Here is a 25,036-nt window from a genome sequence, read left to right on the forward strand (position 1 = left end):
TTTGGTTTTTTTGCTCATAACAGCTTGATGCTTTTCGCTGTTTGTGGATGTCAAACATCTGACTTGTTTCAAGTCCAGTAATGGACTGAAAATAATGCTGCTATTAATGCCTTATATCATGTTTTGAGTTAACTTTAAATTAACTTTGAATTAACTGTATTTCACGTATTTCACTCTGTTCTACCTCTGAAATGCTGCTTTGCATTGCAGGCATTTTAAATAGGTGTGAATATTACCAGGCAACACCTAAGGTTTCTGTGACTTTTTCTTCCCAGTCCCCAGAAGCTGCTGTGTAAGGGTGGTGCTGCTATTCTCACTTTACAGATAAAAAAATCACTCCCTGACCCACTTAGCGAAGCTTTAAAGAAGTCTTGGAGAAACACAATTCCTGCAGCTGTTGTGAATCCTGGGGGCAGGGCAGAAGAGGAGTAGCTAAAATCAGCCACATACCGACCCCCAGTGGAACCAGTAACCTGGGATCTGAGCATTACCTGTTCTCCAGTGTGCACTGCCCTGTTGGACACTGGTTTTAACTTAGGGGGGATGCAGGAGGACAGGGAGGGAGCGCTGGGGGAACAAAGGCAGAAAGGAGCTGTTCCAGCCGGAGCCAGCACCTCTTCTGCCTTGAGCCTCGAATCCAGCACACTGCTGTCTGTATGCCACACAGATGAACACAACAAAAGCAAGACAAACTTGGGAGGTATAAATTCAGTTGGTGCTGTTAAGATAAATTTATTTTCTTCAGCTTTCTTCACAGGAAACATCACGAAAGTGCTTTACAGAGTTTCATACCATTACTCTAACATGGGACAAAAGGACAACAACAGGTGTGTGCACTGCACAGTTAGAAGTTGTCATATGCAGAAGCCATGATAGGTAAACCAGGGTAAAAAAAATCTACTGACAAAAAATAGATATATATAGTTCAGGTTTTGAACTTAATTTATGACTATAAACTTAATCGTATAAATATACAGGCACCATTAGGTTCCTGTGTTAACTGTGGGGTCCACACAGGGCTTCTCAGAAAGATCATATTGTACTCTGCTGAAACAGTTTCTGCTGTGCTCCATGGGCTCCCAGCCAAACCATTTTCCCAGCCAGGCAGTATCATTCTTTTGCACTACAATAAGCACTCAAATGGCTTTATCTTCATTTCTTCTTGTGAAGTCTGGTGGTGAGACATTCTGGTACACTGCTGAAAGCAAATTCAGTTCTTTTTTTTTTTTTTTTTTTTTTCCCCCACTTACATATGTCTTATTACTATACTTCCCTCAGTCATCTCATCATTAAAAAACAAAATTAAAATGCTTTAGGCTGGACCATGCTGTCCAGGTAAGACAGTTTTGTTTAAGCTAGCACTTTACCAGTCATGCAACCCTACTCCTTTCCACAGCTGAGCTGTGCTGTACTGTGAGCAGTGCTACTGCCTTCATTTTGCTGTATTCAGTGGGAATGGGGCTCCCATGTAGCCTCTGAGGCTCTAGGTTTCAATTCTTCAAGGTGATTGCATTTACTTGCTAGGCAATTTTGCAATGTTTGTGATACTACAACCCTGACAGAAGAAATGCAGCAGGACAGAGACACAGGAGTTCTTGCCTGCTGCTTTCTAAATAAGTGGTGAATAATTCAGGCACCTAAGAAATCCTTGGCATGGTAATAATGTAGATGAACAGAAGGAGGGAATACCCTAGGGTGAAGAGAGGTCAAATCAGATTTTTGATGGGTTTTGAGTTGCAGGGAAAAAATGAGCAGAACCAATTACCTAGAAAACACTGTTGTCCCAGTCTGCCTTTTACCTCATTCCCAGATTAAAGACACAGTGCATGGTCGAAGAATTTGTCAGTCCTGAAGGTTACTGGGTGGTTAGTAATTAACACAATACGGAATTACAGTGGCAAGACGGGGCTTTGGTGAGTGTAGCAGCAGAGATGAGTCTCTTAGAGGTGTGGGAGAGGGTACAAAGTACTACATTCTAACAACTATCAGATTCATCAGCTCTATTTTCCCCCCACACTTCCTCAAAAACTAAAAAAAAAACCAACCCTCAACACCTATTTGCCAACTTAATAAACCCCCAGCAGCCACAGCTGGTTTTTGACAGAATACTAGTAACTGCTGTAATAGAACACCTACAGACACAGTTATTTGGATGCAAAATCCAAGGTACATTCTCCTCAACCAGTACTAAAAAGCAGCTGTTCTCTAGGATATGGTTCTCTGATATTGAGACACTGGCAGGCTATGCACATAAACAGGCTTGAGTCTGCCCTGACAACACCTCCTTTGTATCTATAAATGTAACATGACTGGTAAATGCAGTCAGTGCTTAGAGATTGAACGCTACTTACAGCTGCATGTTCTCTAAAGCACAAGGTGAGAATAAAGATGTGAAACAAACCACAAAGACTAAGCCTGCCCTCCAGTGTTGCTTCATCTCAAATATTGTAATCTAGTTTCAATGTCCAGTTGAATACTACAGCAGGTGTATTAGATTAAGAATGGCTGAGCCCAGCTGGTTGCTGGCCAGAGCCCAAGTAATACATCTGCTTCATCTCTGCCACAAGGAGGAGAATAGCCCAGAAATTAAAAACAAGTTTGCTACGGGCCTTGTTCCCTTGCACTTGATAGCTGTTCAACCTAGACTTCAAATGACATGATCTCAAATAAAGGTTTAATGAAACCGACTTCATGACAAATAACTCCATTGAAGTTAAGCTCTGGGAGACCAGATTCGTATATGTTCTACCTCTTTCTCAGTACATTTTTTTCTCTTGTATCAGCCTGTTTTTATGATTTGAATAATTTTGCTATGGTTGTACATAGTCTGAAAGAGATACAGAATAAGTGATTTGTTTTAATTTAAAAAAGGAAGCTTATGACAACATCTTAACTAACAGTTTTCTCTAGACAAGTCATTTGAAATAAAGCAAACTGTTACAACTCAATGACTTCATTGCTGTAACTGAGCTAGAAAGAAAATTCAATACAGAAGACAGGAGATAGGAAAAGGAACAGAAAAGGTCAGATTGAGTAAAAATTAGTAAGAGCTCGCCACGCTATTCACTGGCAAGAAGTGATTATGTACACAAAACTGAAGATTTCAGTACATCAGATGGCAAAAGCCAATCCCCATAGAAGTTATTAGGTTGATGGTGATTGCCAGGATACTCTAACTAACTCTGTAAACTTGGCAATTAAGGGGCAAGTGAATGTCAACAGAACATAAACCCAAGGCAATGAATACTGGAAAGGTTTAAAACCACTCATACATGCTCTGGTGGATTCTGAGTTAGCTGTGATCTTTCAGGGGGACGATCTAGGCATCACCATGGACAGCTTGATGAAGACATCTGCTCAATGTGTAGTTGCAGTCAAGAAAGCGAGTAAGATGTTAGGCTGTATTAAAGACAGAACAATATGGAAAAATATTACAGCATCTATTTGTCTTAGAGGTCCTCAATGAATATTTGCTCTTTCATCAGGAACTTAAAAAAAGTGGCATATTAGAAAAATACAGGGAGTAAAAGGGTGAGAGAATGGTAGAAGCAGCTCTTTGTAGCTGGGAAGACAGTAAGACCAAGGTAGTTTATTTAAGAAGGGAATAGATGATAAACATCTTAAAAGTAATTCTCCTTCCCACTGTATAACAAGATATCACCTCAAAGTCATTTTAAGCTGCCTACCAATATGTTGACCTGAATATAATGCATTACCACCATAATTATTCAAAAAAGCCCCTGTGTTATTCTTCAGTGCTTATTATTCAGCTAGTTACACATTTCCTCTGAAGCAACTGCTATAGTTTGTTGAAATTTGACAGTAATAAATTCTGACAGAGAATTGTCACAGCTGATGCACATTAACAACTGACTTAGAGGTACTGCAATGATAAAAATATCAGTAGGAGAAGAGAGCTGCTGGGCCTCATCTCTGTCCCGGACCCACCAGAGCTCTAATTTTTCTGCATGCAGGCCACCATCGTGTTCTCTGCTTCTATTTGAGGGCCCACTGTAAAAGCTGAGCAATGAACCTTGAAATCACCAGCAACAGCAGACAAGGGCACATTCATAAGTTACTTCATGTTCCTTCAGCTGCAGTTAACTGATAAACCAGGAGATAATAGTAAATAGGGTAATCTCCTCTTCTTTATCTGTATTCCTTCCTCTCTTACCTGTCCCTCTGCTTACCCCTCCCAGCTCTATTTTCTGATCATTTCTTTCCTTTATCTGTTTCACAGAAACCCTCCATGGGCAAGTATTTCCCTTTGGTTCATTCCCTTCACCTTCTTCCTCCTGCCTTCCTGTCTGCCTTAGTACCAGATTTTACAAGTTTTGAAGTTTATTCTCTCTCCTATATTTCCATTGTACCTGCATGCCACTTCAACTTAGATATGTGAAAGAATAAAGAGCAGGACATGGAAAGGGGAAGAAAACTACATTTCTATGACAAAATACCACTTAGGAATGAACATCTCTGATTCACATGATTCAAACAGCCACATTATAAGAGATGGCTATCAACTGTGAGCAGGATTTTATTTCAGTCATGGAGTTTACAAAATATAGCAATATTGACTTCAGTATGTTCCACATAAAAACAAAGAGCCTCATATTAATATGCCGTTTGGGTTGCACAGATAATTGAAGAGATGAAATACCAGATAGAGTACTCAGCCTGAACTTTCCCCTTACCCATACATACTAAAATAAGTCTAATTACATTATATTTAAATAGGATGTATATTACATTCTATAGAAATAAGCCTTTGCCAAAGAAGTATTAAAATACTATAATGAAAGCTAATATAAAGATCTTTTAATAAAGATTTTTAGTCCTCCGTAGAACCTTTCATCAGCCCCAGCCCTTGACAAACAGCTTTGGCCTCACAACACCCCTGTGAGGTAGGTTGTTGGGTTTTTTTGGTACAGCTGGGGAAACTGAGGCAAGGTGAAAAATTACTTGAACATAGCAGCTCAGTAGAAAAACAAGGCCAAATCCCACTCTCTTGGTCCCATGCTTCCCATGCTCTTCCTACAAAACAGCTTGTTTCTCTTCAGTGCACGCAGTTGTTTTAGATGATACTTTCCATTCCAATATTCCAGATGAGCTACTTTTTCTTGTGATTCATTAATACTGTGATACATTTTTAATATTTGCAGTCTGGCTAAGAAGAACTTTACTGAACACTGAACTTCATTAACATTGCTGTATAAACATATATTCTAAGCAACTGAACATAAACCCGTGATATACGTACCATTTAGAAGATGCTGTTTGAAACAATATCTCAGCTTTTTATCATGCAGAAGTGAAAACTAATTTTCTTAAATACACAAGTTATTTCCTAATAAGATTGTTGGACTATCTTGGAATTTGTCCTTTCTCGGTTCTCTCTTTAGACAACAGATCCGACAGCTTTGTACCAATGCAAAATTCTACCTTCTCTCTGGACAGCTTTTCCCAGTTCTTTTCTTTGAAAGGAAGAAATAAAACGGGATGCCTTCCCCAAGTACTGAAATTTAAACATTTTTGCTGATTTAAAGTCAGATGGATCTGTCACTTGTGAAATCAGTACCTACCCACACAGCACTTCTCCTATCCAACATCTTACACTCCACTCCCTACCTCAGGTTATACATTTAATACTATCATTTAGAAAACAGCCTTCCTAATCCCTCTCTTCTTATACCACCTGTGTTTTATTTGCATCATTACTACTCTCCCTAATTTACTAATTTTTTAATCTTCCTTCCTGCTCTATTTCACTTCAAAGACATGGTAGAACTACACTTGGTGCTTCAGAAGCCAAACTTTAGATACGTGATAATTATGACTTAGACCCCTCAGTTCTGTTTTCTGCTGTCATTTCTTCTTCCATCTGCTAGAGCTTGTAGGCTCTCATATTAGCCTCAATACAGACAACCTGTCTCTTTAACTTTTTCTGAAGACATCTGCAAGTATATGTCAGATTTCCTCTCCTTTGTACACATCTAATTCACATATCTTAAGTTTAAATAAGCATGTTATTATTTTCTTATACTCCCAAATAAAACCCTCTATTTACCATTAAAACCAATTTGTGATTTAAAAGCTGAAAACAGGGAGAGACAATTTGGGAACTAAGTTATAGTCAAGCAAAAAAAGCCTGGATTGTGGTTGTTAATAAAGATTTCGAAGTATTCAAAGTGGTTTTGGTAAAATTTAGTTTCTTGGGCCTCAGAAACAAATTGATCATATGAAATGAGGTATCCATTTCTCTGGCCATGTCAATATTGGAGTAATATTACTACCTTGTAAATAAGCAACCTTTAAAGCATATGAAGCCCTGTTAGTCTAATAATCTGCTCCATTTTAGTAAGGGTATTTGACAGAAAACCACAAGTAAATTTAAAACTCCTTAACCAGGCAGAAATTAGATTTTCTTATCTAGAAATTAGAAAGACAAAAAGCTACTACTGCAAAATCTCAGATAAGTGAACTCCAAAATGTGCAGCCCAATCAAATTTATATTGTTTACCTGACCTGAACAGTACAGGTGTCTCAGCCATGGTGTGGTGCGTTTCCAAGAGCTGACAGAGTCAGTCAAGCACCAAATCTCCAGTCCCTGGGGTGTCAGGCCTCTAACACAGTTTGTATCCTTACAAATTCACCTATTTGTAAGAGAGGTGCTGTGGCCATGACTGATAAAGCTACAAATACAAAACTGAAGTAACAGGAGACAGTTACTTTTGGTTGTCAGTTCCTCTTCATTTGTGAATAAGATTAAACCTGGCACAGCTAAACCAGGAGAGGTGAGGTGGGGCAAAACTAATCCTCTCCTACATTTATCATCAGCTCAAGTAAACAGAGATGCCAGATTCCTAGAGCAGGCATTTGGGAAGTCCAACTGTATTAAAATCATCTATTTTTTGGCATTTAAACATCCTTAAATACAAACTGTATCACTGAGAACCACAAATCCAAATAGTTCCTTTCCCAGTAAGCACTGGACATTTAAATATTTTACTAGCAAGTTGGTAACTTTATGGCTGTACTTTTATTTTAAGCCAGAGGAAGTAAAATGGAACCTTTAAACTGGAAGTTAACAAGTAACCTATAATGAAAGCATGCCACAGGCTAGGGAGTTCCTGAAGCAGCACAGAACTGCATTTTACTGACTGGCATCAAGAATCTCATTTCTACAACTGACAACCCTTCATTTGTGGAATGAGCCTTCAATCAGCATTTTGGAGGAATGAAAAGGGCATTCTTAGCATGCCTCGAATGAATGCAACAAAAAACCAGATAAAGTTGGACTTCAGAGTCTCAGAAGTGTACCAAGCTTCCACAGAAGACTGACTTTCAAAATTTCAGGCATGCAGAACAATTACTTGGTATAAGGAAGATACTGACAACTGGCATTTTGATAGTTGCTGGCAGCGATAATTAACACAAGGAACACTTCAAAACAGTTTAACATTCTGTACTATGGAAATCTGCTACGTTTCTGGTTTTTTTTCTTTGTTAACTCCAGAAAGAAACTGGAATGATATGTTTGAGAGAAATCTCCAAAATAGTTAGTTATCAGTTTAGTTATCAGTACCTGATGGACTCTAGTGACAGCAACCATCCAGAGGCTGGGGTTTTCTCCCCAGTCTTTAATTTAGCAAAGGTAGTTCCAAGTGAAAAGCAAATCAAAGCTTCAGTCATATTCAATTCACAATCTCAGACCAGACCTACATGGTGATGGAGTAAGAAGACACTGTGACAAGTAGCAAACTAAACTTCTATGTATAAATAAAAGTCGTATTAATATGCACTGCTATAAGCTCTAAAACAGAGCCCACCTGACCATAAGGCTGACTGCCCACTCCATGGCCTGTCCCTTAAGAGATCCAAATGCTCTGCCTTTCCTCACCTACTGTATGGTCATGATGTCAAACTAAAATGTAAAGACTCATTAGACTCCAGAATCCATGTATATTTTCATTTTATTTGATTTGAGACTTTTACAGGGTTTTCTTGAACTGCCAGAATTCATGCCCAAAAACCTCAAACAAAGGTGTCCTGGCTGCAGGAAGGGGGCGGAGCTTAGAGCTGGGTGGGCTATTCTGTACCACCCACATCACCATTGGGGGGCATGGCTTTGGGGGGAGAAAAGGTGAGCGCACCCCAAAGCGGCACCATTTTGTTCCCCCTCCTCCTCGGAGAAGTTGTGGTAGTACTGTGGACTCTCAGTGACCAGCGCTGAAGACTTTGTCCCTCTGCCACCTGTCCCTTCCCACTCCTTGGTCAATGCAGCCAGGACACAGCTCTGAAAAAAAAGTCGCGGTGAGCTGAGTGGTGTAGTCTGGGAATGGAGTGATGGCGAGCCCAAGCCCAGCCCAGCTGAGCTGAACCAAGACTGTTGACCACAGCCGAGCCCAGCGGTCCAGAAAAGCAGGTGGCACAACGCGGATGATTCAGCTTTTGGGGGGTTTGTCCACCACTGTTTTTCACTTTCTTGGGGATGGGGAATGCTCGCCACAGTCAACGCCTCACATCCTTTGTCTCAGGAGGGCCATGTGGCACTGGCTAAGGAGAGTGTCAACCACCTTGTCTTTGTCCCAGGAATAACTGTGTGTCACTGCTGGGCCACAGGAATGTCACCATCTTGGTTTTGTCTCAGTGGCCACATACAATTCAGCTGAGGTGGTGAACACCTTTTGTGTGTAAAGCACCTTCTCTTTTGCATACTTTTGTTATTAATGTTGTTGTTACTGGGTGTTTCTTATTCCATTGCTGTTTGCTTTCAGTAAATTGTTATCTCAACCCACAGTCTCTGCCTTTGTCCCTCTCTCACTGGAGGGAGACAGGGAAGGGGAGGGGCGGAAGTACATTAAACTCAAAGTCATTGGGCAGGAAGCCAAACCTTCAGCTGAGGACTTAGGAGGTAAGAAGAGTGGCTTATTTGGAGTTTAATTCCTAGCTAGTGTTAAACCACCACATTTAATTGATGCCCAACATAAGGCACAAGAGGGCTGAGATAACAATGGATCTGCCGTAACAATTGGGTTGGAAACAATTTTGATCTAAGCATTTGTGTATTAGGTACAGAACTCCCTGGTTACCATGTTGCTTGGTCTGTTCATGTGGGTGTGGTACCTAACCCTGCATATACCTCAGGGTGTGTTCCTTACAATATTCTTCTTCAAAGCAGAGAGGGATCAGGATTGCTTTGTTGATGTCCTATGTGGTATCAGTCTATGGCATTATAACATCAAGGGCAATGGGGGTCATGTGGGGGTAAAACAGTGTTGTTCACCTGTCCTGGTTTTGGCTGCTACCTCTGGGGATTCATTAATTGTACCCAGCCTGTGGGGGGAACAGGGGAGGATGATTTTCCCCAGCCTTTTACCCCCTTTTCCTCCTTCAGGCCTACTACAACAGCTTTTGAGAATTTTGAATTCTCATTTGAATTGGATATTAAAGAAAGCATGTTCTTGTTGCTGTGTCTGCTATGTCTCCTTAATACGTCTGCAACACGTTTAGAGTCAGTGTGATCTACACTGTGTTTAGAGTCAGGACAGAAATTTCTAGGATGTTGCCCAGGGACCTGCCATGGGAGTGGACAGTCATGAGTGGCATGGAATGTGGGAGAAAATGGGCCAGATTTGAAGGAGTATTCTGCTCCAATGGTTCGGAAGTTCACCCCTGAATAACGACAGGACCCTGAAAAAGTGGCAGAATATTTGAAAGAAAAATGCTCTGTCAGTTTCAGAGAGGTGAGAAGTTATGCAACGTGCTGGGCCCAGGCTACTATTTACCAGGCACTGCTTGTTACTAGATAGCACTCTCAGAGGAAGAGGAGGAAAGCAGACCAAGAAGCACTGTGGCCACTCAAACTGCAGCTGAACCGGAGGAAAAATCTGTGCCAGTGGCAGTCACCCCTTATACAGAAGAAGAAATCCAAGACCAAATCAGTCTGTGTAGTGAGCGATGAAGAGGAAGCAGGACCCCCACAACCAGAGGAAGAGACAGGGCCAGAGATAATCACCCAATCCCTATCCCTGGGTGAGCTGTGAGATAGGCAAAAAGATTACAGTCTGCAGTCAGGTGAGCCCTTGGTGACCTGGCTGCTCCAATGCTGGGATATTGTGGCCAATGGTGTGACACTAAATGGTAATGAAGCCAAACAAGTAGGATCCCTTTCCTGAGAAACAGGCATTGACCAAGGGATTGGGAAAAGACCAGAAACTCTCAGCCTCTGCAGGCTCTCTGGATGAGGGAAAAGTATCTTGCAGGTATGACCTTTTAGTGCACCAAGACCTGCAGACCACCACTGAGCAATTAGCAGTGCTGGAGGCAATCTATAAGGATTCAAATGAGCAATCTCCCATAAATCTAAATGACATCCAGTGCACCCAAATCATGTGGCAGGAGTTCCTATGGAGCATGCCATCGTCATATGCCAACTCATTGTCAGTGATGTCATGGAAGGAAGGAGAATAAAGAGTGAACGATTTGGTTACCAAACTCTAGCTATATGAAGAATATAGGCCTGTGTCTCATCCATGGAAAGACTGTCCAAGGACTTCCAGCATTTTAAAGAGGAAATGTCCCATGTCCTGCCAGTACACACCAGAGTCTCTGTTATTAGGAGCAGGCACCTCCCTGATCGAGAGAGAGGGTACGCACCACAAGGTAACCTGTGGTTTTACCCGCATGACCACACAGAAGACATGAGGAAGAGGGATGGAAAATCCACCTCTGCTCTAGCAGCATGGGTACGTGAGTCGAAAGGAAGAACAACCTCAGAAAGAATAGAAGGGATGATGTTATGTCCAATCTTCTTGAAGCCATATTTACAAGAAGTGAACAATGAGTATCATGACCAGGACTAGAGTGGCCCCGCCTCCAGTGGAGGAAAGGGACAATCGAATCTATTGGACTGTGTGGACCCGATGGCCTGGCACATCAGACTCACAAGAATATAAGGCTTTAGTTGACACCAGCGCACAATGTACCCTGATGTCATCAAGATATGTAGGGTCAGAATCCACCTATATTTCTGGAGTGATGGAGGATCCCAAGATCTGACTGTACTGGAGGTTACAGTCAGTGAGCCTGACTGGGAATAAATGGCAAAAACACCCCGTTGTGATGAGAGGCCTTGTGCATCCTTGGCATAGATTACCTTAGGAGAGGGTATTTCAAGGACCCAAAAGGGCTTTTGGGATAGCTGCTATGAAGACAGAGAAAATTAGACAGCTGAATACCTTGCCTGGCCTCTCAGAGAACCCTTCTCCTGTGGGATTGCCGAGGGCTGAAGAACAATGAGGTACCAATGCACCACAAGAGTGCATCATCAGCAGTGCTGCATGAACTGACACCTTGCATGGAAAGACTGAAGGTGGGAACCCTGCCCCTCACATCAGCCGCGGGGACACGCTGACCCCATGTATATATAAGTACAGCCACTTATACACAGTGGCTGTACGACTGCGGAGATTCCCCCGCATTCTGGTGAGCCGGGGCTGCACTGCACTAAGACAGGAAACCCTGCAACACACATACAGCTGGCACGTGCTACGGGCGCGTGCACACACACACACACACACACACACACATTCACTGCTCAGCACACGCTGCGACACACACACCATGGATGCACACGAGCTGTGCCCCAGCACTGCGACCAGCCTGGCTGGACCCAGGATGCACTGCAGGACCAACACATGCTGTGAGAACTCCACTCATGCTGCAGAGACAAAAGACCAGAGAACGACCTGACGGAGATCTTCTCCCCTCATCATCAAGGATGAGATCCAGTGTTTAGTTCATGATGCTGATAACACTCTTTTCTGTGCATCTAATAATTATTCTTACCTTTTCCCACTTTTATTTTTCCTTCTTTCTCTCTCTGCCTCTTTGATAGTTTAAATAAAGTTGAATTATTGTTTTGGATACCAACATTTGACCTGGTTTTTATCTTAATCACACTTTTGGGTATATTTGATCTTAAATTCCTTCCCACATGTATGGACAGAGGCACACTTCACCTCTCTGTATCTAAGGTTGGAACATCCATATTCATAAGATGATTTGTGGAGAGCCAGGGAGTGGTCAGCAAGACTCACTCAACCCTTTAAGAGTCCTCTCTGGCCAGTGCTTAAGTCCAATGGAGAGTGGAGACTGACAGTGGACTCTCAAGGCCTGAACGAAGTCACACCACCACTAAGTGCTGCTGTGCCGGACATGCTGGAACTTCAGTTCGAACTGGAGTCCAAAGCAGCAAAGTGGTGCCACCACTGACATTGATAATGTGTTCTTCTCCATTCCTTTGGCAGCAGAATGCAGGCCAAGTTTGCCTTCACCTAGAAAAGTGTCCAGTACACTTGGAACCGACTGGCCCAAGGGTGGAAATACAGCCCCATTATTTGCCACGGACTGATCCACACTGCACCGGAAAAGGGTGAGGCTCCAGAACACTTGCTGTGCTGTACATCAATGACATCATCATATGGGGGAACATAGCAGGGAAAGTTTTTGAGGAAGGGGAGAAGATAAGCCAAATCCTCCTGCAGGCTGGTTTTACCATAAAACAAAGTATGGTCAAGGGAGCCGCCCAGCAAATTCAGTTTTTAGGAGTAAAATGGCAAGATGGACATTGCCAGATTCCAATGGACGTGGTCAACAAAATAGCAGCTATGTCCCCACTGACCAGCAAGAAGGAAACACAGGCTTTCCGAGAGGCTGTGGGTTTTTGGAAAATGCATATACCACTGTTCAATCAGATTGTGAGCCCTCTCTACCTTGTGACACAGAAGAAGAACCATTTCAAGTGGGGTCCTGAAAACCAATCTTTTGAAGAGATCAAATGAGACTGCTCATACAGTAGCCCTTGGACCAATCAGATCAGGACAGGATGTAAAAAAGTGTGCTGTACACCGCGGCTGGGGAGAATGGTCCTTCCTGGAGTCTCTGGCAAAAAGTACCCGGGGAGACTTAAGGACAGTCCCTGAAGTTGGGGATACAAAGGATCCCAGGCCTGCTACACCCCAACTGAAAAAGAGATACTGGCAGCTTATGAAGGGGGTTGAGCTGTTTCAGAAGTGCCACAGTTCCTCCTGGCACCCTGACTGCCAGTGCTGGGCATTCAAAAGGAAAGTCCCTTTCACACATCAAGCCACTGATGCTATGTGAAGTAAGTAAACTGTGCTGATCACACAGCAAGTTTGAACAGAAAACCCCAATCTCTCAGGAACTTGGAAATCATCACAAACTGGCCTGAAGGTGAAAATTTCAGACTATCATCAGACAAGGAGGAGGAGAAGGCGACACATGTTGAGGAGGCCCCACCATATAATCAGTTACCTGAAAATGAAAGGCAGCACGTTCTCTTCACTGAGGGTTCCTGCCGCATTGTGGGGACAAACCAAAAATGAAAAGCAGTCATATGGAGTCCTACGTGGCGAATCGCAGAAGCCATTGAGGGACACGGTGGATCAAGTCAGATGGCAGAGCTGAAAGCTGTCCAGCTGGCTTTAGGTATCGCTGAATGAGCTATGGCCAACACTCTACCTCTACATTGACTCATGGATGGCAGCAAATGCTCTTGGGGGTTGGCTGGATCAATGGAAAAAGACCAACTGGCAGCACAGAGGGAAACTCATCTGGGCTGCTGAATTGTGGCAAGACATTGCTGCTGGGGTAGGGAAGTTGGCTGTAAAAGTACATCATGTAGACACACACGTACCCAAGAGCTGGGCTACTGAAGAGCATCACAATGGACAGGCGGATCGAGCTGCCAGGATTAAAGTATCTCAGGTAGATCTGAACTGGCAACATAAGGGTGAATTATTTCTGGCTTGGTGGGCCCCTGAGGGTCATTATGGAAGAGATGCAACATACAGATAAGCTCATAATTGAGGGGTGGACTTAACCATGGAAACTACCTCCCAGGTTATTCGTTACTGTGAAACATGTGCTGCAATAAAGCAGGCCAAGCAGGTAAACCCCTTGTGGTATGGGAGACAATGGTCAACACATAAATATGGGGAGGCCTGGCACACTGATTACATCACATTGCTGCAAACCCGCCAAGGCAAGTGCTATGTGCTGACAATGGTGGAAACAAACACTGGATGGCTGGAGACATACTGGTGCCTCATGCCGCCACTCGTAACACCATCCTGTGCCTTGAAAAGCAAGCAAGTCCTGTAGCAACACGGCACCCCAGAGTGAACTGAGTCAGACAACAGGACTCATTTCAAAACCAGCCTCACAGACCCCTGGGCTAGAGAGCACAGAACTGAGTGGATGTATCATATTCCCTATCATGCACCAGCTTCTGGGAAAACTGAATGTACAATGGACTGTTTGAAAGCAATGGGTGGTGGGACCTTCAAACATCAGGATTTATACTTAGCAAAGGCCACCTGGTTAGTTAACTCTGCCAATCAAGCTGACTCTGCCCAATCAGAACCCTTACCTACCACAGAAGGAGATAAAGTCCCCATGGTGCATATGAGAAGTTAGGGAAGACAGTTTGAACTAGTCCTGCCTCAAGCAAAGGCAAACCCATCTGCAGGACTGTTTTTGCCCAAGAGCCTGGATGCACTTAGTGGGTAACACAGAGGAACAGGGAAACACTAGGTGCACCTCAATGGGATTTGATTTTTGGGTGAGAACAGTCTGTAATGTTGAACTGTGTATGTAATACTGGTTGCTGAATGACACTGCCACCATGTGTCATAACTACCATGAGTGTGGACTGCTCCAGTTACACCAGTTGTGAGCTCCTGATGCAGCTTGCAACCCACTGACAGCACACCAGCTCTCCTGCTGTGCAAGACATCCAGGATGGACAGAGCCCACAGACATGGACTAAATGAATTCAACAGATGTCTTGGGGGACAGCCATTTACTAATGAAATGATACCTGTGCTCATGTATAGTTATGTGTGTATATATATATATATACATACATACACATGCACACATATACACACTTGGAAGGTCTAAGATTTGGGCATGACATAGATACTTTAGAATAAGGGGTGTATAATGTCCTGGTTGCAGAGATAGGGCAGAGCTTAGAGCCATGCGGGCATGGCTATGTTGCTATTCAATACCACTCACAGCTGGGAGATATTAAACCACCACAAGGTGGTACAATGGATAGTCTCATCTACCCTACACAGGAAACTCAAACTCAATTCAGATGCACTGGTGACCTCACTCTCTTTAGATCATCAGGAAAAGTGTTTTAAGACTTCACATTTCTACCCCATCAAGAGATATGTTCATTTACCATGAATTCCACAGAAATTGTGACAACAGTTTGGCTGGCAACAATGGTTTTTCAAGGAAGATGCGCAGCTCAGAGTCCAAGGTATCAGTCTTTCAGCGGGGTTTTGTTTCCAAATGAAGTCTCCAACTTTAAGAATAGTCTCTTGAGCCCTCTCTTTAATAGCAGCTTCTAGCAGAAGTTTTAGAGACAGTGAACTCTGCAAGGGCAAGGCCAGTTTTAGTCCGTGCACAAAAAAACCAGGTGAAACCCCAGCCCCACTGAAGTCAACAGCAAAATCCACAATGGCCTCAGAAAAGTAGTTTTAAAGCAAGTCAGCAGTTAGTCAAAGGGAACCCAACTAGGTGATTCCTGCACTATCCTCATTTTCTGCACATACAGAGTACTCCCACACACGTAAGCAAACTTTGTTTTGTTCCCTTGTTTTTCTTGCCATTGGCAACTCCTGGGGTCTTGAGTCTATTTTTTGGCATTTACTCTGAAAAATCTCAACACTGGAGCACACCACTATTGTACTTCATTTTGCTTCTGGTTTAAGAATTCAGAGAAGAGAAAAACAGTTACAGCAGAACACTTTTGGTACTTGACAGGTTTGGTTCATCAAAACAGAATTACAGGCAACGTCCTATATTCTTAGTGTATCAGTGCCATTTTGCCTTCTTCCACTGAATTAAGTAACTTAAGGAAGTCAATGCCTTCCATTATTACTAAACTTTCTGACTGTGAATAAACACCATTTATGAATCATACTTAGAGGATTTCTGCCTCAAAGAACCTGCATGCTTCACAGAAGTAGCCAAACAAATCAGGCTTACCAGCTTTAGTTATCCCTCTGCGTACTAGGTTATTTTGGTTACCAAGTAATCATCACTCTTCAACAAATAATTATTTTTGACAGAAGACAGTTTTTGCGTAGTATCGCTACTGCCATGTATCTCATTTTAAAGGACAAATTCTGAAGCCTGTAGTTGGAGTCCAGATACTTCTGTGTCAAATGAAAAACTCTCAATGCTTTAGGGTGAGAAAGATAAACTTCATGACAAAAACCAAAATAAACCCTATTTCACTACAACATCTTATCATTGTTTAAATATACTGCAAATTGATACCAGAAACAGAGCAGGTTTTTTTTTTGTGGATAATAGAAAAAAAAAAATGCTTAAACAGACAACTGTGAAAATGGCTAATGCAAACAGACCATTCAAACCCATCATTCCTCAAATCTGATACTGAATGAGTTTTAATTTGTTTTGCAGTTACTTCTGTACAGCTGTCTAAAAAGGTAAACAAACTACAGCTCTGTTATACTTGGATAGTATGAGTGGTATGGTATGCTCCAGAAGTCTCTAGTAGGCTATGGCTACACATGACAGGATTCCTCAGAAGGGGAACAAACAGGTTTGTCATTAAGGTCACTTAAATCTTTGTTATAGCAAATTGGAACCAAATGGCTGACTTCTGCAGGATTTCTGACAGGAATCCAGTAGAGCTGGTTTCAAGTTTCAGATGGCCACTAAAACAGCTGTAACCTTCTCTTCCAGAAGTTGTGATCCACATGGTGTCCACAATGAGTGCAGCAAGTCTGAGGTAGTCAACCTTTACGAAGGCTCAGTATCTGAACATAAAAAGATTTTGAAATGACCACTGGCTGTAGGTATCTTTCTGAGCAATTAAAGAACACTGATGACTCTTGTTCAATCATTTACATTAATTTGCCCCATATCCAATGGAGAAGTTGCAATATATTATGCTTCCATAGTGCAGGAGAACCAATCACTTACGTCAAAGTAGTCTGCACTCGCTGCAGTAGATCCAGCAGAAATAAGGTGGCATGTTCATCATAGCTGTTAGCTGTAGTTTAGTTACCTTAGTAGAAGGGTTACCAAAAATGCATTCCTTAATTGTAATGTGTGTGCAGCTCTACTGATCCCCAAGCACAGCATACTGGTTGTCTAGCTGAAGTTTAAGTGCCTGGTTTTTTGACACCTCATCCCTACCTCTAGTTTTGTATTTTACTACTTCAAAGCTCTTCTCCATTTCTTTATCCCTAAGGGAAAATAAATGTAATCAGTAAATATCACTAGCTTGTGAATTGTGAATTTCTAGACTATTTTCACCCCATCCCAACAAAAACATTATAAACATAAAACAAACACTAAGGTCTTAAGTTCAACAGAATAGCCAAACATTCCCAAGCAAATCTTATCTCCAAAATACATAAATATCTATCCATTGTACCACCCAGTACGATTCAGATTATAAATGTCAATATTAACATTCTCAAAAGTAAATTTAAGTGCAATTATGAAAAATAGGTTCTAGAAAGCAGAAGCCAATTTCCAGAATGTTCATTCAGAATTTCATCTTGACTCAATTTGTACCATTCAGACCCCAAAGCACCAATGACAGCATGTTTCATTTGCCAAGCACACAAAGCCACACCAAAAAAAAAAAAACCCCAGAGCTTCTGCCAAGCTGTATTAAACAGTAACGTAGCAAGCAGGGAGAGAAAAAACCCCCATCAAACTACAACAATAACAAAAAGGAAAAAAAAATCATCAACAAAAAACCCCCCAAAAATCCCAAGTGAATTAAGTATTGGCCTAGCTATCTCTTCTATTGACAATGAGGTTATGGTGAGATCAGGATTCAAAAGCAGGGTGAGACTCAAGTCTTCAGCACCACATAAATACAAAACACTTCCGTAAAACGGGGAGCTCATCACTGTTAACCACAGCTCAGACAGCAAGTGTATGGATTTGTATTTGTATCAAACCCCATTCTTCCACTTCAGCTACCTTCACAACTCTAAAGTGAAGGCAGTATGCTCAAGACTTCCTACATGCCTGTTGAAGGTAGTAACAGAGAGCTTCCCTCCCCATGGTTAGTGTCTCAGGGAACCAGATGCTGTCAAGTGCATAAATATTTTGCTTCAGGGAAATCCTTCAGCCATCAAAGATAACATAACTGGCAGTCTTGTTTGGCTGTCTTACTGGGCTAGGTCCTATGAAAACTATTTAATGGGAACAGAGTCAGAAAATATAGTTAACACCTCTTAGTAATTTCTTTCTCTGTGGAAAGATTCAGGCTTAAGCCCTACACAAAATAAGAACTTAGAGAAAGCAGTTAACTCATGTCTCTTGGGGCATTAATGGAATGTACTTACTTTCGACTGTCTACAAGCTTGGCGGTGGACTGCAGTGATGGGAACTGCGTATCACTATAGATTTCTGGTGGTCCTTGCTGTGCTCTCCGTGGCCTGCCACCCTCCCGGGCACCGGGCGGCCTGTATACACCACCAGTCTGAACTGGTTCTGGAGCTTCTGTAACTAGTTACAAGGACTAGAGTTACACAAGCGAAAAGGTTTACATTCATAGCTGAAGAAAAAAACCAACAAACAAACAAAACAACCAACACACAAACCGAACTCCACAAATCTTTTAAGTACGTTTTTGCACCTTTTAGAGCTTTGGAAGCAAATATTTTAGACAAAGTAGGAAATCAGCTATCACCTAATTCGATCTATACTCAGTGGTCAAATCAAAACATGACTAATTAGCTTTACCTCCTTGCCTGTACAAACAAGGAAGAACAAAGCAGACTATTTTTCAGTAATTTCTCAGCAAAAGAGAATATTCTGAACTCAGATCATGACTTGGTAGTTTACGTCCACTGATGCTAATAAATTGTATTTAATAAAAAAACTAAAGTCCTACCCTAGTTAAAGAATCAATTTTGCAATGTCATGTTCTCCATATCCTAGAACTAATTTGAAAAGCGTGCTACTAACCATGGAAGCCTATTCAAGAACTGCCACGTTAGACATCAGGTATTGGCTGAACATCCACAGAAGTGTTAAAGCAGTATTTTTAGATCAACAGAAATGCTTCCCACAGATATTTTGCAGATTGGATAGTAGATGGATCTCCTGAAAAGACAGAATGCTTCCCCCCGCCCCCTTGAAGTCAGAAATAAAAAATACTTCCCCTTGTGTTTTAAAGTAGCGGGCAGACACTTTAAATTCAATTCAGTTCCTCAGATGCCCTCACAGGAAAATTTCCTCGTTTACTAGCATGCCAAACAAGCCACTAGTATGTTAATGGGTGCCTGAACAAAACTGTTCCTTGAGCTTTACCCAAGGAGCAACTTAATTCAACCTGATGCACTTCCAATTGGAAAAAATAACTCTGAGTTAAATTTACCAATTGGTTCAATGACAGGTGCTGGTGCAGGAGCTGACTTGTTCCAAGGACCAGATGATCTATCTACACCACCACCACCAGTCTCTTCCCAATTGTCACCAGGTTCTTCTCTTTTTTCACTTTCGTCATCTTCCTTTTCACTATAAAAAAAGAAATGATCATTAGTACCTTACAAGCAGAGGTTTAAGACTTGCCAGAGATTACAGAATCCCCATAAACAAGACTTCATGGCTGCTGTACTGAAGGGACTAGCTTAAACTACATTAGTCCCATAATCACTGAACTAGTAATTCCATCTGAACAATTTTTGGCACACTGCTACATAACTTGGCAACTGAGAAGAAAAAAAAAGTACTTGAGAAGTAAAACTTACAAAAAAAGACAAATTCAACTTGAACTAAGTGATCAAAGAAACTGGTATCTTATTTTGAGTTTACAGGCTTTTTCCTTACTAAGAAATTTGAAAGGGTTGAGAAGACAAAGCAGGAAAGGTCTCAAAGTCCAGTTTCCATAAAATGCTTTAGTCAAGATGAAGAAATAGTGGAGCATTGGTGAAAAAAAGCAAGTCCTGAGCTCACATTCCCTACAGGCACAACCACGTGAGAAACACACTCATATTACCCATACACACATATTCTACAATCGAACTCAGATTTTTTTTCTGAAAGCAGGCAATCAAAAAACCCACAAGAGAGTAAAATATGTCATTTTTTAAAGATAAATCCCATGCAAAAGCTTGACTGTATTTTATTTAGACTATTATATTTTGCACAGAAATAGTCAAGAGACCCAAAATAATTTCCTGGTCAAAGCTACTACAGAAAGCTGTGTAGTAGAATGTGACAGATGTGGAGGGTGAGGCTGTTGAAAAAATATCCAGACACTGATCTCAACAGCAGCAAAGTGTCAATTCAGAAGTTTGCAATACACCAAATCCTACTACTCATGATCTGCGTAAACTTTCTGTGTAAACAACAATCAGAGAACAGCAAAATATGCCTGTAATTTCTGAAAACTAAGTGGCCTTTTACTGTTCATCCAAACACATTAACAATCATAGTAAGGTGACCCAAGGGCCTAAACCATCACTACCGCATTTTAAACGAGAGTCAGAAGCAGGTGCCTACAGACTAACTACAACAGAGCCAGTACAAGTAACACCCCACCCCGTCAGATACTCTATATCTTATTTTCAGCAAAGAGATCTCCAGAGATGGATAATTTATAACCTCTAGTGGTTTTTTCTTCCATTTACTTCTCCACTCTTCCCTTCAATCTACGAGTGGTTACAAAGTCCTGTGGCAGAAACTTCCATGTGCCTGAAAATCTGCCACAGCATCAAAAGCATTCCGAATGCCAGCCTTTGTCTGGAAAATCAAGGTACTGGCTTTCCAGTCAAACAGCACCAGTAGTCAGTGAAGCTGCAGCCCACTGGTTACTTGTCTACTCAAACGTGATTATCCACCGTGACACTTCAATGGCATGGACAGCTTGTGGGCCAAATTCATGCAAATGGCCTAAAAGGACCAGTTAACTGAAAGGGGTAGGGGGAATTATGTGATCCAAAAAAGTAAATAATTCAAAGAGTATGTCAGACCTGCTCACACAGTGGAGAAAACATCTACTGCATTGGTTATGATGATTTTAGGACAACATTATTTTGATCATCATCAATACCTGGACATGGTACCTAATTGCCAGCATTATCTGGCATTCTCAGGCTACGACTGAGGTCATAAAAATCCATTTTCTGACCCAATGAAAAGTTTTTCTTAACCAGGACAGACTTAAGTAGACCTACTTTGGACCAGACAACAGGAAAAGTCTAATGAAAAAGCAAACAAGAAATCATGGATGAGACTCAGAAATGCAGTCCTGTGGGATCTTATCATGGGACACTAGCTTTAGCAACTATATTTTTGTTTTACTGAAATAAAGACGCAATGGTTGAGGAATTTGCTCCCAAACTGAAGATCCTGAACAGATTGAGTCAGATACTGCTACAGCAGCCAAATGATTCAGTGGGAATTACTACCCTGCACTCCTCTGAGAAATTCTTTACTATCTTTATGGAGGGGAACATTAAGCATTTGTAATAAAAATCTGAGTCCCAACTAAAACAGACAGACCTAGAGTATGAATGGAAATTTAGAAAATAAAGAGTATACTGGCAGAGACCAGTCAAACCTAAGTTACCCAGGAGCAAAATTCTATACTATCAGAAATGTACCAAACTTCCTTTAACTGGACTCCATGGAAGCAGCTCTGAAGAAAAAAATCCATTCTTTTTAAACATACGTAATGATTATACTGGAGAAAAAAAATAAGGAAAAAGTAGTACCTTATTTGCATGGATTGAACTCTAAGACCACTATAATCAATTTCTTCCTTTTGCTCAAACTCCTTCCAATCATCCTCTTCCTGTAAGAAGAGAAAAATTAAGTTGTAACTTTCTTTACAACAAAAGTAGAAAAGGAGAATGTAACTAAGATAATGCAAAGAAAACTGAGGGTAAAGGTGCAGTTCTAAGAGAAACCAAACTGTGACCACCGGTGGCAAGAAGGTAAAGGACTGTATGCCCTCCTCCCCTAACGTACTGTCACCGGGGACACACCTGTGAGCTGACTTTAACTCACTACAACAGCTAAGAAATGCCCCAGCAAAGAAGTCGTTCGAGTGAAAGAAAACCACATCATCTCAGTAAACATCCATGAGGAAGTCAAGGGACAACACAAAGCATGGAACAGGACTGTGCAGTCATGACCAGGGAAATACAAGGCAAGCCCTCTCTCTGTTACTAACAGTAAGCTTTTGTGACAGCTTGAAGGCACACGAAGCTTTAGATTTACTTTTCCATCATCTATTTCATGAGCAAAACAGTAAAGAACATCTGGAATGGCTTCCCGTGGATTTATGACAGAGATTAATATTGATACATGTTTTTTTCACATTCACAGCCATGTTTACAGTCTTGTTTTCTTAGAAACCTTTTTATAACAGTCAAAAGGTCAGCTTCAAAACCACAGCAATCTTAGTACCCAAAAAACATGTATCTTTCAAGAGCTTCACTACAGGGTTTTAAAACAGGAGTTTGATTACGTGTTTGGGGAAAGAGGGACTCGCCTAAGTGGAGTTAATTTTGTCCTACTGTGTCATTAGCAGATTCTGGGATTATTAAGGCAGGCCAGAAATGGACCAGAACAGATAAGCAGTCCTCACAATGTTCCCAGTCACAGCTTTAAGACACACACAGCCTAATTAATAGTTTACAAAATTCTTACACACTACATGAAATGCAGTTATACTACTTTAAATAGGAAGACCTTGAGAACAAGGTCTGACAAAGGTACAGTCCCCTTTCCACTGAACAGCTGGGAATAAAGCTTCTTCTAGAGCCCTGTGCTAGGACCTTCTACACTGTCAATCTCCAGCAGAAAAACTCTGACCTGCTTTAGAGTAACAGAAGTAGGAAGTGACCCCATGTAACTGCACCATCTGCTGAAGATTCAGTCTTTTGGAAGAGCATGAATCTACAGCTCTAAAACCTTTTAGATTTCTTATATCCCCATCTCCATGGAAACATCACAGTTTCCAAGCTAACATACCTTTCACATTCAGTGATTTTTATTTCTAATCCAAGTACAAGCTTCAGTCAAAGCCACATACTATTTTACCAGCAAATGAGTAAAACAGCAGCTGAAAGATTACCGTTGACCTTGATCTACTGAGAAAGCTACTGCACTTGTCCAGTTCTCAGTTGAATATCAGGAAACAGTAGAGTATTTCTTAAAATTTGTTTTGAAACATGCAGCATCAGACCTCTTATAACTGCTTCTGGTTTCAGTATTCAATCTAGCACAAGAAAATATCCTTAAATCATTGATCCCCTACGTAACAATGAAGGAAGCAAAGTATCTGACTTCCAAAAACCCTTTCACAAGCCATCTTTTTATATTCAGAGAGTGTACAATAATATCATAGAGACAGATGAAGATTTGGTTTGCAGCAGCAAAACAGAGAAGAGATCCTTAGATTACTACTTGTTAAAGCCCCCAAAGGAAAACAACATCAAGAGGCAAAAAAATCCAAAGCAGAAATAAAAGGTTCAAGTAATTTCTTAGGTTCTATTTGTCCTGTCTAAAGCAGAAAGATACATTAGAAAGCTACTGCATTATGTCAGGCTCCCCAGTTTAAACATCATTACGAAATAGCAGAGTATTTCTTAAAATTCATTTTGAAATATACAGCATTAGAGATCCTATAACTGTTTCTGGTTTCAGTTACATTAGTTCGGTGCTGATGCTGGGGCCAGGGGAGAGAAGGGCGGAAGGAGAAACAGAGGCACTAACTCAACTACGGGCACTTAAGCTTCTCCTGCATTCTCATCGTTGCACTGTAATACGGTAGCAAAAAAAAAAAAAATTACTGGCAGTAAAACCCTTCCTGGCAGCGAGGCACAGAGCGGACTCCGGGGAAATCTTATCGCCAAGGTCCATAGGCCACGCTGCACAGCCCCAGGTGGCCCAGGGCTGGCACCTGCCGCAAACTCCCGGTTCCGGCCGCAACACCCGGAAACCCGGGAGGGACCGCAGGGCGGGAAGGGGCCCCGCTCTCCCGCCTCCCACCAGGCCAGGACTCGCGGCGAGGGGCTCCCGCGACCCTCCCACCAGCAGCAGGAGCAGCGGCCGTCCCGGCGGCCCCGGGCGGGGCTGGGCTGGGGCTCGGGCTCCCCGCCAGGCCCCGCACGGCCCCGGGCGCCGCATGGCCGGGCGGCGGCGGCGCCCCCTGCCGGCAGGAACCCGCGGCCTCCCCGCCCGCACCTTGCTCGCCGCCTTGGCCGAGGAGCCGCCGGCGGCGCTGGAGGCGGCGGTGGCCCCAGAGCCGCCGCCCTCAGCAGGGCGGGGGGTCCCCGCGGCCGCGCCCGCGGCGTTGGAAGCGGCGTTGGAAGCGCTGGAGGCGGCGGCGGCGGCGCTGCGGCTGCTCTTCTCCTTCCGCTTCTTCTTGTCCCGCTTGGCGAAGAAGTCGTCCAGGCTCCGCTCCTCGGTCTCGGCCATGGCGGAGCCGGGCGGGGGCAGGAGAGGCGGCGGCGGCCCGGGCGGACAGGCGAGCTGCGCTCCCGCTGCTGGGCGAGCGCGCCCGCCCGGCGGCGGCTGCGGCGGCTGCGGAGGCTCCTGCCCGGCCCGCCCGGCGGGTCGCGCGCCCCACGCCTGACGCGGCCCGGGGGGAGCAGAGGGGCTGAGGGGAGGCGGGGCGGAGCCGCGCCCCTGCGCGCGCATGCGCTGCCGCGCGCCGGCCAATGAGCGCCGCCGGCCCCTCGGGGGCGTCTCCAAAAACGGGGCGAAAGGCGCTGACGTTGCGGCGCGTGAGGCCCGCGCGCGGCGGGCGCGGGGAGGGCGGTGGCGGCGCGGCCGCGGATTGGCCGAGTTGGGCGGGGCGGCGCGTGCGCGCCAAGGGCCCGGCTCGCTCGCGCGGACACCTCCCGCTACCGCCCCTCCCCGTCTGGGAAGGGATCGGCTCCATGTGGGTGTGACAGGTTGTCCACGGAACTGCAGTGTGACA

General features: G+C 43.1%; 1 protein-coding gene across 7 annotated transcripts; it reads right to left on the minus strand.

Moving 5' to 3' along the window:
- Positions 1 to 703: 703 nt before the first annotated feature.
- On the minus strand, positions 704 to 24,728 carry CDV3 (CDV3 homolog). 7 transcript variants are annotated; one of them, XM_064671368.1, is made up of 6 exons: positions 24,298 to 24,728; positions 21,819 to 21,898; positions 19,478 to 19,617; positions 18,441 to 18,603; positions 17,272 to 17,321; positions 7,956 to 8,296 (listed from the first exon to the last, which is right to left on the minus strand). In XM_064671368.1, exons 1-6 carry the CDS (start codon positions 24,529 to 24,531, stop codon positions 8,217 to 8,219), a joined length of 747 nt encoding a protein of 248 aa, XP_064527438.1. In that variant the 5' UTR covers positions 24,532 to 24,728; the 3' UTR covers positions 7,956 to 8,216. The 7 variants fall into 7 exon arrangements, 6 of the variants coding, with proteins under 6 accessions (XP_064527452.1, XP_064527438.1, XP_064527462.1 ...); XR_010434415.1 differs by lacking the exon at positions 7,956 to 8,296 and adding an exon at positions 16,497 to 16,889 and having other exon boundaries at positions 17,056 to 17,321; positions 24,298 to 24,727; XM_064671374.1 differs by lacking the exon at positions 7,956 to 8,296 and adding an exon at positions 16,497 to 16,889 and having other exon boundaries at positions 24,298 to 24,727.
- Between the last annotated feature and the right edge of the window lie 308 nt (positions 24,729 to 25,036).

Source organism: Pseudopipra pipra, chromosome 1, assembly GCF_036250125.1.
Source record: "Pseudopipra pipra isolate bDixPip1 chromosome 1, bDixPip1.hap1, whole genome shotgun sequence".
Taxonomy (NCBI): Eukaryota; Metazoa; Chordata; class Aves; order Passeriformes; family Pipridae; genus Pseudopipra; species Pseudopipra pipra.

Excerpts from the sequence above, each read along its gene's own strand:
- CDV3 (XM_064671368.1), bottom strand. The coding sequence starts at position 24,531 with ATGGCCGAGACCGAGGAGCGGAGCCTGGACGACTTCTTCGCCAAGCGG. Across the intron at positions 19,618-21,818 it reads GTTCAATCCATGCAAATAAG|TGAAAAGGAAGATGACGAAA; the intron begins GTACTACTTTTT and ends CTTTTTTTATAG. Across the intron at positions 17,322-18,440 it reads AAGCTTGTAGACAGTCGAAA|GGATAAAGAAATGGAGAAGA; the intron begins GTAAGTACATTC and ends ATTTTCCCTTAG.